The 13,761-nt window shown below is 42.7% G+C and overlaps 1 protein-coding gene across 1 annotated transcript; it reads right to left on the bottom strand.

Moving 5' to 3' along the window:
• Nucleotides 1-6,865: 6,865 nt before the first annotated feature.
• Nucleotides 6,866-10,232, bottom strand: crcp (calcitonin gene-related peptide-receptor component protein). The gene is made up of 6 exons (XM_029701762.1): nt 10,144-10,232; nt 9,306-9,342; nt 9,086-9,184; nt 8,841-8,935; nt 8,631-8,688; nt 6,866-8,473 (listed from the first exon to the last, which is right to left on the bottom strand). The coding sequence occupies exons 1-6, from the start codon at nt 10,149-10,151 to the stop codon at nt 8,327-8,329; spliced, it is 444 nt and encodes a 147-aa protein (XP_029557622.1). The 5' UTR covers nt 10,152-10,232; the 3' UTR covers nt 6,866-8,326.
• Between the last annotated feature and the right edge of the window lie 3,529 nt (nt 10,233-13,761).

Below are 13,761 nucleotides of genomic sequence, written 5' to 3' on the forward strand. Positions count from 1 at the left end.
GCCAGTGAAATATACCTGCTGGAGCGTGTGCTACGGGTGGGTGCTGCTATGGTGACCAGTGAGCTGCGATAAGGCGGGTCTTTACCTAGCAAGGACTAATAGATGACCTGGAGTCAGTGGGTTTGGCGACGGGCCAGCCAACGAGAGCATACAGGTCGCAGTGGTGGGTGGTATATAGGGCTTGGGTGACGAAACGGATGGCACTGTGATAGACTGCATCCAGTTTGCTGAGCAGAGTGTTGGAGGCTATTTTGTAAATGACATCGCCGAAGTCATGGATCGGTAGGATAGTCAGTTTTACGAGGGTTGTTTGGCAGCATGAGTGAAGGATGCTTTGTTTGCGAAATAGGAAGCCAATTCTAGATTTAATTTTGGATAGGAGATGCTTAATATGAGTCTGGAAGGAGAGTTTACAGTCTAACCAGACACCTAGGTATTTGTAGTTGTCCACATATTCTAAGTCAGAACCGTCCAGAGTAGTGATGCTAGGCGGGTGGGCAGATGCGGGCAGCAATCGGTTCAAGAGCATGCATTTAGTTTTACTTGCATTTAAGAGCAGTTGGAGGCCACGGAAGGAGAGTTGTATGGAACTGAAGCTCGTCTGGAGGTTAGTTAAACACAGTGTCCAAAGAAGGGCCAGAAGTATACAGAATGGTGGAGTCTGCGTAGAGGTGGATCATAGAATCACCAGCCGCAAGAGCGACATCATTGATGTATACAGAGAAAAGAGCCCAAGAATTGAACCCTGTGGCACCCCCATAGAGACTGGCAGAAGTCCGAACAACAGGCCCTCTCATTTGACACACTGAACTCTGAGAAGTAGTTGGTGAACCAGGCGAGGCAGTCATTTGAGAAACCAAGGCTGTTGAGTCTGCCGATAAGAATGCGATGATTGACAGAGTCGCAAGCCTTGGCCAGGTCGATGGTTACGGCTGCACAGTATTGTCTTTTGTCGATTATGATATTGTTTTGGACCTTGAGTGTGGCTGAGGTGCACCCATGACCAGCTCAGAAACCAGATTGTATAGCGGAGAAGGTACGGTAGGATTCGAAATGGTCGGTGATCTGTTTGTTAACATGGCTTTCAAAGACCCAAGGTAGGATAGATATAGGTCTGTAACAGTTTGGGTCTAGAGTGTCTCCCCGTTCCAGATTTTGCAGCTCTTTCAGAACATCAGCTATCTGGATTGGGTGAAGGAGAAATGGATGGAACATTTGACTTACATTTTTTACCACCCATGTAAAATGAAGGCTTGCAAGGCTTACAGATTTAAGTCTAATAGCATGAGATGAAAGTAGTCAGTGTACGATATGAAGGTATAGTCAGTGGACATTCTGAACCTTGTTTGAAGTCAGTAGGTCACATGACCAAGGAGCTATTGAAATTCTACATTCAGAAGAAACCATGTGAGATAAAAATGGAACAACTAAAGGTTGTGCAATGTTGTAGGCCCACAGAGTAGATATTCGGAACCTTGTTTGAAGTCACATGGTCACATGACCAAGGAGCTATTTAAAGTTTACATTTTGAAAAATTCATGCAAAACCATGTGAGAAATTGACAAACTAAAGGGTGTGCAATATAGAAGGGTAGTCAGTGGACATTCTGAACCTTGTTTGAAGTAACTAGGTCACATGATCAAGGAGCTATTGAAATTTGAATGTAAAAAAACGTTTGTACTTTGTTTACGCTCCCTAATTTAACTAAGAATACAAAATGCTGCTCACATTTCCACCTATTTATTAGCTTTGGAAAGCGAATTCATGTCCAAATCGTGAAAATAAGACCTGTGCAATGTTGTGTGCAATTTTTCCAACATCATGACACTTATTTGGAGACTGTGGCTCAAGTGGTTTGAAAGCGCGAATATCCGTCGAATATCCAACTGAAAACTGTCTTTACCTCGGTCTTCAGATTAGCCTTAACGTCGGTAGCCCTGCCCCCTGGTAAAGAGTGTATGATAGCTGGATGATTCTGAAGTCTAATACTACGGGTAATGGAGTCGCCAATGACTAAGGTTTTACATTTGTCAGAGCTAATGGTGGGAGGCTTCGGCGTCTCAGACCCCGTAACGGGAGGAGTAGAGACTAGAGAAGTCTCGGCCTCCGACTCGCTGCTTAATGGGGAGAACCGGTTGAAAGTTTCTGTCTGCTGAATGAGCGACACCGGTTGATCATTCCTACAGCATTTCCTTCCAGAAGCCAAGAGAATATTGTCCGGCTGCGGGGACTGTGCGAGGGGATTTATACTACTATCTGTACTTACTGGTGGTTCAGACGCTGTTTCATCCTTTCCTACACTGAAATTACCCTTGCCTAACGATTGCGTCTGAAGCTGGGCTTGCAGCACAGCTATCCTCGCCGTAAGGCGATCGTTCTCCTGTATATTATGAGTACAGCGACTGCAATTAGAAGGCATCATGTTAATGTTACTACTTAGCTTCGGCTGGTGGAGGTCCTGACGAACCACATCCAAATAAAGCGTCCAGAGTGAAAAAGCTGAATGGAAAAAAAAGTTGAGCGAGGGAAAAACAAAAACTATAAAATGGTAATTAAAAAGTAAAAACCGTGAAGTTGTCAGGTAGCAAAGTAAGGTTAGCAACAAAAACGCACGTAAACATGTCTGCAAGTTGTGACCGGAAATGATCATCAACAAATCAATACAAAAAGCACATGGGGAACACAAGTGTGTGTGTATATATATATATATAACGAATATACAAACGGACACTTGGGCTAGGTGGTACAATATCACATTACACAACGAGTCATCTCTCGTTGAATGACAAGACTTTACTGACGAAGCCCAACTGTGGACCAATCACCGACTTCCGCTACAGACTTCAGCTTGCCTCAATGTTTTGTGTGGGCGAACATCCCTTACCGAAGTCCAAAACGTCACTAAATGTTGTCCTAATATATGCACCAACTCTTCCGAACTGTTTCGGCTGGGAAGCATGCGGATGCCTTCACGGTTGTCATCCATGCTCACTGAAGCCCTGATATAACACTCTGTCTCTGCTGATTGTTGTTTGACAGCATTCACTTTGAGAATAAACTTCTTGCTGAAGCACTCCTTCCATTGTTGATAGCCGTGGATGTTCTTAGGGATGAAATGTGCCCGCAGATTGAGTAGACACCCAATTCGCCCACCCGTCTTAAAAATGTATCCCACTTTTTACAAAGTTTTTCATTCATTATGTAACAGTGTATGTTCCGTCCCTCTCTTCGCCCCAACCTGGGCTCGAACCAGAGACCCTTGCACACAACAACTGACACCCACGAAGCATCGTTACCCATCGCGCCACAAAAGCCGCGGTCCTTGCAACGCAAGGGGAAACCCTACTTCAGGTCTCAGAGCGAGTGACGTCACTGATTGAAACGCTATTAGCGCGCACCACCGCTAACTAACTAGCCATTTCACATCGGTTACACTTACATGACGCTGACTGAGGCTGTTTTCCGAAGTTAGAGCTGATTTGGAGAAAATATCAAACCCATCTTTTAGAACATACAATTAATTTCATTTTATAATTTGGGAATGTTTTTTTGGGGTACTCCAAGTTACTTTATATGCATTTCTGGCATTGAAAAAGTGCTACACTGCCTTTAACCCCATTGAGTCCCACTGTCATGATTTAGGGCTTCTAACCCCTTTTAAAACATCATTGTGTGTTTGAGCCAGTGGCGATATTAGCATGTAAATCTCGGTGGGGCAAAACATCCAAAAACATTTGTTTTAGATGCATGCCAGCAGTGGTGTAAAGTACTTAAGTAAAAATACTTTGAAGTACTACTTAAGTAGTTTGAGTATCTGTACTTTTTTATATTTTTGACAACTTTTACTTTACTACATTCCTAAAGAAAATGTACTTTTTACTTCACATATTCTCCCTGACACCCAAAGTTACATTTTCAATGACTAGCAGCACAGGGAAATTATCCAATTCACACACATATCAAGATAACATCCCTGGTCATCCCTACTGCCTGATCTGGCAGATTCACTAAACACAAGTTTGATTTGTGCCCCTGGCTATCCATAAATAAAAACAAGAGAATTGTGTCATCTGGTTGGCTTAATATAAAGGAATAAGAAACAATTTATACTTTTCATACTTAAGTATATTTAAAACCAAATACTTTGAGTTTTACTCAAGTAGTATTTTAGTGGGTGACTCACTTTTACTTGTCATTTTCTTTTGAAAGGTATCTTTACTTTTACTCAAGTATAACAATTGGGTCCTTTTTCCACCGCTGCATGCCAGCAAAGGCACTAGACAACACCATACATGACTTGCACTATAACGGTGACAAACTGTTAGGGCGTACATACAGCTGTCCCAAAAGCAGAGCTTTCTTTTCAGCACCATGGAGTGAATCCTTATCACTGCTACACCTGGCTATCAGAGGAGCCTTGTCTGGCAGCCAAACAGTTAATTCAGCGTCATTTACTCCCTTTTAAAAAACATAGCTGATATGGCTGACTTGCTTAAACAAATGTAGTTTCTACTGACAATTAAGATGTACAAACTATGGCATAAGGGGACGACAAGTGGATAAGAGGCAAGCCATAATTTCGACTAAGACATTAATGAGCGAGCTAAGACGGACGTAGTCAATATAACTAAACTCAGCAAAAAAATAAAAACGTCCTCTCACTGTCAAACGTAACGTGTAAATATTTGTATGAACATAAGATTCAACAACAGACAAACTGAACAAGTTCCACAGACATGCGACTAACATAAATGGAATAATGTGTCCCTGAACAAAGGGGGGGTCAAAAATCCAAAGTCAGTCAGTATCTGGTGTGGCCACCAGCTGCATTAATTACTGTAGTGCATCTCCTCCATTCTTGCTGTGAGATGTTACCCCACTCTTCCACTTTTACCTGCAAGTTCCCAGACATTTCTGGGGGTATGGCCCTAGCCCTAACCCTCCGATCCAACAGGTCCCAGACGTGCTCAATGGAATTGAGATTCGGGCTCGTTGCTGGCCATGGCAGAACACTCTAAAAAGGCTAATTCTTGGATTATAGGCTCTGGCCATTTTGAGCCTGTAATCAAACTCACAAATGCTGATGCTCCAGATACTCAACTAGTCTAAAGGCCATTTTTATTTCTCCTTTAAAATCAGCACAACAGTTTTTAGCTGTGCTAACAATTGCAAAAGGGTTTTCTAGTGCCATTGGAACACAGGAGTGATGGTTGCAGATAATGGGCCTCTGTAGATATTCCATGAAAAATCTTGCGTTTCCGGCTACAAGTCACTTACAACATTAACAATGCCTACACTGTATTTCTGATCAATTTGATGTTATTTTAATGGAAAAAAAGTGTTTCTTTCAAAAACAAAGACTTTTCTAAGTGACCCCGATCTTTGAATGGTAGTATATATATATATATATTTTAGATTTTTTTTTTAAACGCAACCACAGGAGGATTCAGGACCCTGCTACCTCACTGCATAATACTGTAAATAAATGTGACTGGACAATTATCTGAGTCAGGGTCTGGGCCCAAGCGGCAAAAAAAAAAGAGTTTTTACATACACTACATGACCAAAATTGTGGACATCTGCACGACAAACATCTCATTCCAAAATCATGGGCATTAATATGGAGTTGGTCCACCCTTTGCTGCTATAACAGCCTCCACTCTTCTGGGGAAGGCTTTCCACTAGATGTTGGAACATTGCAGCCGGGACTTGCTTCCATTCAGCCACAAGAGCAGTAATGAGGTCGGGCTCTGATGTTGGGCGATTAGGCCTGCCTCGCAGTTGGCGTTCCAATTCATCCCGAAGGTGTTCGATGGGGTTGAAGTCAGGGCTCTGTGCAGTCCAGTCAATTTCTTTCACACCGATCGACAAACCATTTCTGTATGGACCTCCCTTTGTGCGTGGGGGAATCGTCATGCTGAAACAGGAAAGGGCCTTCCCCAAACTGTTGCCACAAAGTTGCAAGCACAGAATCGTCTTGAATGTCATTGTATGCTGTAGCGTTAAGATTTCCCTTCACTGGATCTAAGGGGCCTAGCCCAAACCATGAAAAACACCCCCAGACCATTATTCCTCCTCCACCAAACTTTACAGTTGGCACTACGCATTGGGGCAGGTAGCGTTCTCCTGGCATCCGCCAAACCCAGATAAGTCCGTCGGACTGCTGTATGGTGAAGCGTGATTCATCACTCCAGAGAATGCGTTTCCACTGCTCCAGAGTTCAATGGTGGCGGGCTTTAGACAACTCCAACCAACACTTGGCATGGCGATCTTACGCTCGGCCATGGAAACCCATTTCATGAAGCTCCCGACAAACAGTTCTTGTGCCAACTTTGCATCCAGAGGCAGTTTGGATACAACAGAGGTCAGCCGTTTTTTAAATTTTAAACACACTACGAGCTTCAGCAGTCCCGTTTTGTGAGTTTGTGTGGCCTACCACTTCACGGCTTAGCCATTGTTGCTCCTAGACTTAGCAATAACAGCACTTAAGTGTATTCATTTTACTATCAATTGGGGAGAGCCTCAAATATCACATTAATTTGTACATCTCCACAATATACATATGAATCGTGGCAAAGTTGCTTCCTGTTTGTCACATTTGTTCCCATTCGCGTGGGTAAAACAAAAATGATTGATTGACAAATAGTGCCTCCCACAATGCAGGCAAGTTGCAGCTGATGAGGAGCAACTGCAGAAAATTGAAGTTGATTTCAGTCGAAACTTCATGAGCTTTGATCACATGGTTCTTGTAAAGTTCACGCAGTCGACATGTAGGCGCAAGTCAGACAATATTTATCCCCATAATGTAACACACTTTGAAAGGCAACCGCTCGAACGCGCCGACATTCATCCACAAAGGCAAACGCACACTGTATGCCTTTGATTTTATTAGGCAAATGGATTTACAAAGAAAACCATACATTGGATAAATATACTTGTATGTCAAACGAAATACAAAACAAGTCTACCTTCCACCCCATTTTATGGCATCTGAAAGCAACAGTGCTCTGTAGAGGACAGGGTGGGTGCTGTCAAAACTGTGTTCCCTGACTCTTCTCTCTGAACACACCAGGCTTGTGCTTCTGTCTAGCTATGTTCCATTCAATGTACTATGAAAGCTAGTTATTACAAATATTGCCTCGTCAGACCATTACTCTGTTCCAGCTGGCTGATAGCTACTGTTTGGTGTAGCAGAGAGTTTTAAACCAACCTTACCCAGACTGTCGATACGTCTAAAATTCCCAACTTGAAAGACAATGTCTTATAAATGTCCATGTTTAGTTACAGGGGTTCGTTTAAGCAATAAGGCATGAGGGGGTGTGGTATATGGCCAATATACCACGGCTAAGGGCTGTTCTTATGCGCAACGCGGAGTGCCTGGATACAGCTCATATACCATAAACCCCCGAGGTGTCTTATTGCTATGATAAACTGGTTACCAACCTAATTAGAACAGTAAAAATGGAACGCTGTCATACCCATGGTATATGGTCTCATATAACGGCTTTCAACCAATCAGCATTCAGGCCTCGAACAATCAGTTCATAATTTATTTTAGAAAATCGGTTATTCAATTAAATAAAAGTTCTGCTCCATGAAGTAATCCAAAAATGTGTACGTCGCCATCTTGACCATTTTAAATCTTCTCATTGATCGAGAGCGGTAGGTGTCCACCACAAAGTGCTGCATGTCATGATGGCACTCACCTGTCTCGATCAATGAGTGAGAAGACTTGAAATAGACAAGATGGCGGCGTACACATTTTTGGATTACTTCATGGAGCAAATAATTTATTTAATAACAGAGCATTTTCTAAATTCTAACAAAGCCCCTGCAACTAGACATTGACGTTTAGGAAGACATTGGTTGTTTTCCATGTCGCCAAGTTAAGGTTGGTCGGAAATTCTGTGATACGCCGCAAACAGTACCTAACCTGTAATGATTAATGGAGCTTCACATTAGCCCGTTGTAATCTGCTAACTATATGAAAGCATGTAGCACAGGAGAACACTAACTGGAACATATCTTCTGTAAGTGCAAGTGGATTCCAGAACACACTAGTTAAGAAACAGTGCTGTAAACACAGGAGTAAGAGCTGAAGTTGAACCAAGCAGACAGGTAGGTAGGTTAGTAATGCACAGAAAAAATGGGAACAGTCTTGTTACTGTCAATGGTAATATCTGACTGTATTCCATTCTGCATACTTGCATGTCCAGTCCAGAGCACCCAAATGAGCATGAAAGTGGATTTCCAGTATTTTCTCTATACCGTTTTAACTCCTGTTCAGCTCAGGCTCCCTAACTCAGTCACAGATCACAACTCGTGGCTATTGGTCAATGCCCTCTTCCATCTCTGCTTCATTGCCGGGGGCGGAGCCTTCTTGTTCTGGGTCGCCTGGGAGGACGTCTGTGACCTTCTGAATGAGCTCCTCAATCTGCTCCTCTGACAACCGCTCCTCACTCTCCTCTACCATCTATACACACACACACACACACACACACACACACACACACACAGTTAATCTCACCCACAACAAACACTAGTGTAGGATAGAAGAAGATGAGCAGGAAAAAGGGTGAGAAAGGGAGGAGAGTAAGAGAATAAAGACTGAAGGATAAGCGTGGTCTCACCAGTTGGATCTCTACAGCAGTCTCTGGTCTGTGGTTCAGTAGCTGCAGCTTCTCAGCCCTATGGACAAACACACACATCACTGTCAGTGTGTGTGTGTAATATGTTTCCGAATGACATGTCATGTTCAATGGCATGTAACAGTTACATTTGTGTTTGACAGAGATTACACAGGGGTAGGAGGAGTGGGTAGTGTGTGTTTTGCCACTCACTTGGTGAGTTTGTGAGGCACCATGGTGGTAAGGAAGTTCTTGACAGTCTCTGGGTTCTGCCTGCTGCACGGAGTCTTGGACAGGTACTTCAGCGTCTGGAAAGAGAGACAACAGGTGTGTGTCTGCTGCAAACCCTGTACATTAAGTTCTGCTGGTCTCTGGCTACAGTGTGTTTGAGTGTGTACCCATCGTGGTACTAACCTCATACATAAAAATGTTGAGGTTCTGCTGTGTGCGTTACTAACCTCATACATGATGGTGTTGAGGTTCTGTTGTCCAGCGCTGTGTTTGTTCTTCCCGCTGTCCTTTCTCTGTTCCTTCAGATCTGTCAGGAGCTGGTACACCTAGGAGAGAGAAAGATTGAGAGGGAGGGGGAGTGAGATTGCCAGAGGGAGAGATGGGATGCAAATAGTGACATATGACATATCAAAATACAATGAGCCGCAGCCAAATAATATAAAATACCTCATAGTTGCTGAGCATAGCAGCATTGGCATCCTTCCTGAAAGATAAACATGAGACAGACGATTGAAAAGGACTAATATCTTACGGTGTAATGCCATGAGATTGTACTACATACTTGACTCACTCAACAAGTGGAAATGTGGAAGACCCCCTGTGACCCACCAAAACTACAGATTTATAGTGGTAATCTTTGTTGATGTGTGAGATTTCCTAAAGTCTAAATGTATTTTTCAAATAGTTTTGAACCAGCAGGTTAGCGTTTTTCATCATGAAAAATGTTCTGGATGCAGAACTGGAGACTGGTCACTAACTGGTACAGCCACAGAGTCATAAAATCGGATTTCAAACCTAACCTTAACCACACTGCTAAGCCGAATGCCTAACCCCAACTTTAAATTATGACCAAGAAGCCAATTTTAACTTTGCAGCTGGCCTATCTAAGGCTTACGGGGAAATCGCTCAGTTCTGCCTCCAGGACAAGACTCATGATAATAAACGCAAACCTGCATACTGGTAATCATCGGAGGACAACATGTTTGTGCCAGAAAGAAAACCACCTTATAAGACATAGCTAGTTAATAGTACCTACTCTGGTTATTTAACTAAAAAAAATAAATACATGATTCCATACTCATCATGATCAGGCACAAGGCATCCAGGCAATAAGATGTAGGCCTAGCTATCATCTTTGTTTTATAATCACCGTGTGTTGCGTGCACTGCTGAGTCTTTACAAGAAAAGCTAGCTAGATATTTCACAAGAAAACAACTACGCACAACAATTAGACAATTTTAACATAAATCTATGTCGATGAAATAAATTGTCAGAAAATGCTTACACTTCCATTTTGCCACCAACTCTAGTTTGGTCCCTTGCCAAATAAATCCGTCTGGAAACATGTTTGCTGATAAAATGAGTTCCTATCCCGCAGACGTTTATATAACTCGTGACAGTACCGTTCTACTAGCTACAGAATATTATGCTGGCAGCACGATCTCGGATTTAATTTTTCACTTTAGGAATATATTGCTAAATTTGGGGAATATACTTGTTTTAGGACTCTAGTGCAATATAACTGTTTTTCACAGCATTGAACCCACCTCAGAAAAAATTGTAAGGATAATTTGATGTATTCTTCTTATTATTAAAAGTTTACACAAATTTTACACAAATACTATAACGCTGAAAGTTATTGTGTAGGCTATATTTAAAACAATACACTTTTAATAAAATAGAAATGTACACTGAGTGCACAAAACATTAAGAACACTTTCCGAGTTGCACGAGTTCCCCACAGTTCTGTCAAGTTGGCTGGATGTCCTTTGGGTGGTGGACCATTTTTGATACACACGGGAAACTGCAGTGAAAAACCCATAAGCCTTGTAGTTCTTGACATAAACCAGTGTGCCTGGCACCTACTACCATACCCCGTTCAAAGGCACTTAAATATTTTGTCTTCCCCTTTCACTCTATGAATGGCACACATACACAATCCATGACTCAATTGTCTCAAGGTTTACAAATCCGTATTTAACCTGTCTCCTCCCCTTCATTTACACTGATTGCACTTCAAAGCATTTCGTCGGTAGCCATGAAGTACTTTGAAAGGCTGGTCATGGCTCACATCAACACCATCATGCCGGAAACCCTAGACCTACTTCAATTCGATTCTGCCCCAACAGATCCACAGATTACGCAATCTCAATCACACTCCACCCTGCCCTTTCCCACCTGTACAAAAGGAACACCGATGTGAGAATGCTGTTCATTGACTACAGCTCAGCATTCAACTCCATAGTGCCCACAAAGTTCATCACTAAGCTAAGGTCCCTGGGACTAAACACCTCGATCTGCAACTGAATCCTGGACTTCCTGACGGGCCGCCCCCAGGTGGTAAGGGTAGGCAACAACACATCTGCCACGCTGATCCTCAACAATGGGGCCCCTCAGAGGTGCGTGCTTAGTCCCCTCCTGTACTCCATGTTCACCCACGACTGTGTGTCCAAGCACAACTCCAACACCATTATTACGTTTTCTGAAGACACAACAGTGGTTGGCCTGATCATCGACAACGATGAGACAGCCTATGCTGCCCTACCAAGCAAAAAGGCAGTAACTGCTCATTTGGTCGAAAATTAGTTAATGTCATTTTTGATACATTAAATACATGCTTAATCATGTGGACAAGTATCCTGCCTCTATTCTATTGTGTTTTGGAGAAAATGGGGGTGTTAGCAGTAACTGCATAAAGTTACTGTGAAACCAAGGTAAATAAAAGCCATTTTTCTCAGTTCCACGCTATGAGCAGTTACTGCCTTTTCGCTTGGTAGGGCAGTATGGGGAGGAGGTCAGAGACCTGGCAGTGTGGTGCCAGGACAACAACCTCTCCCTAAATGTGAGCAAGACAAAGGAGCTGATTGTGGACTACAGGAAAAATCTAATCAAAATGCCGAAACAGGTATTCACCTTATAGTGAAATGCCTACTTACAAGCCCTTAACCAACCATGCAGTTTTAAGAAAAATACCTACAAAAAATAAGAAATAAAAGTAACAAATAATTAAAGAGCAGCAGTAAAATAACAATAGCGAGCCTATATACAGGCCTATATACAGGCACATACTCACATAGGCATGAGCTGTTTTCAGGAACTAAACTGGCTGCCTGTTGAGGCTAGGGTTTCCCAGATTAGACTAGGGTTTCCAGGAGTATTTATGGTCCTGCGCCCAGATATCTAAGTGATTACTTTCCTCGTGTTAGGGATGCACACAGTCACAGCACCAGATCAGGTGTTGCTGATGTGTGCTTATACAGGTTCAGGAGTAATGCTGGGAAAGGTACTTTGTTGTATACTGGAGCCTCAGAATGGAACGCCGCCCCCCCCCCCCTCCAAAACCGCTAGTGGTGGAGAACGAACTGCTGCTGGGTATGTGCGACACAGTCCCCCTCCAAAACTACACATATTTGGTTAGTAAGGACCCTAATGAGTATTTTCCACCCCACTTTAGCTGAGACAGGTAGAAACGTTTTCTCTCTATAGCCCAATATTCTCAACATAGCAATGACAACATAGTATTTTTTCTTCATTATTGGTCTGAATAGAAAGTTTTAAAAAACATATTTTTTATTTGTTTTCACAAATTACTTAGTGTATTTTCTTGCACATAGAAAATGGCCATTGATTAAAATTCAACATCATTCGAATGAGTTATCCACATTGCAATGTTTTGAAATGCGAGACGGCCTACAGGGAGGAGGTGAGGGCCCTCGGAGTGTGGTGTCAGGAAAATAACCTCACACTCAATGTCAACAAAACAAAGGAAATGATCGTGGACTTCAGGAAACAGCAGAGGGAGCAGCCCCCTATCTACATTGACGGGACAGTCGTGGAGAGGGTGGAAAGTTTTAAGTCCCTCGGCGTACACATGACGGACAAACTGAAATGGTCCACCCACACAGACAGCGTGGTGAAGAAGGCGCAGACGCGCCTCTTCAACCTCAGGAGGCTGAAGAAATTCGGCTTGTCACCAAAAACACTCACAAACTTTTACAGATGCACAATCGAGAGCATCCTGTCGGGCTGTATCACCGCTTGGTACGGCAGCTGCTCCACCCATAACCATAAGGCTCTCCAGAGGGTAGTGAGGTCTGCACAACGCATCACCGGGTGCAAACTACCTGCCCTCCAGGACACCTACACCACCCGATGTCACAGGAAGGTCAAAAAGATCAAGGACAACAACCACCCGAGCCACTGCCTGTTCACCCCGCTATCATCCAGAAGGCGAGGTCAGTACAGGTGCATCAAAGTGGGGACCGAGAGACTGAAAAACAGCTTCTATCTCAAGGCCATCAGACTGTTAAACAGCCATCACTGACATTGAGTGGTTGCTGCCAACATACTGACTCAACTCTAGGCACTTTAATAATGGAAAAATTGATGTAATCAATTTATCACTATCCACTTTATATAATGCTTACATACCCTACATTACTCATCTCATATGTATATACTGTACGCTATACCATCTACTGCATCTTGCCATCTGATGTAATTAAATGTATCACTAGCCACTTTAAACAATGCCACTTTATATAATGTTTTCATACCCTACATTACTCATCTCATATGTATATACTCTACTCTATACCATCTACTGCATCTTGCTTATGCCGTTCGGGCATCACTCATTCATATATTTTTATGTACATATTCATATTCATTCCTTTACACTTGTGTGTATAAGGTAGTTGTTGTGAAATTGTTAGGTTATATTACTTGTTAGATATTACTGCATGGTCGGAACTAGAAGCACAAGCATTTCGCTACACTCGCATAAACATCTGCTAACCATGTGTATGTGACAAATAAATTTGATTTGATATGCGGGCTTTTATTTTGAAGGTTTTAACATTACCATACGAAAGTGACGTAATTGTTTGTGCTGCTGGCAAAA

The sequence above is a fragment of the Salmo trutta genome, chromosome 19, assembly GCF_901001165.1.
Source record: "Salmo trutta chromosome 19, fSalTru1.1, whole genome shotgun sequence".
In the NCBI taxonomy this organism is placed as follows: Eukaryota; Metazoa; Chordata; class Actinopteri; order Salmoniformes; family Salmonidae; genus Salmo; species Salmo trutta.

Coding starts and splice junctions, on each gene's coding strand:
- crcp (XM_029701762.1), bottom strand. Junction 8,689..8,840: donor GTGCCTCACAAACTCACCAA/GTGAGTGGCAAA, acceptor GTTTGTCCATAG/GGCTGAGAAGCTGCAGCTAC. Junction 8,474..8,630: donor CTGCTGTAGAGATCCAACTG/GTGAGACCACGC, acceptor GTGTGTGTATAG/ATGGTAGAGGAGAGTGAGGA.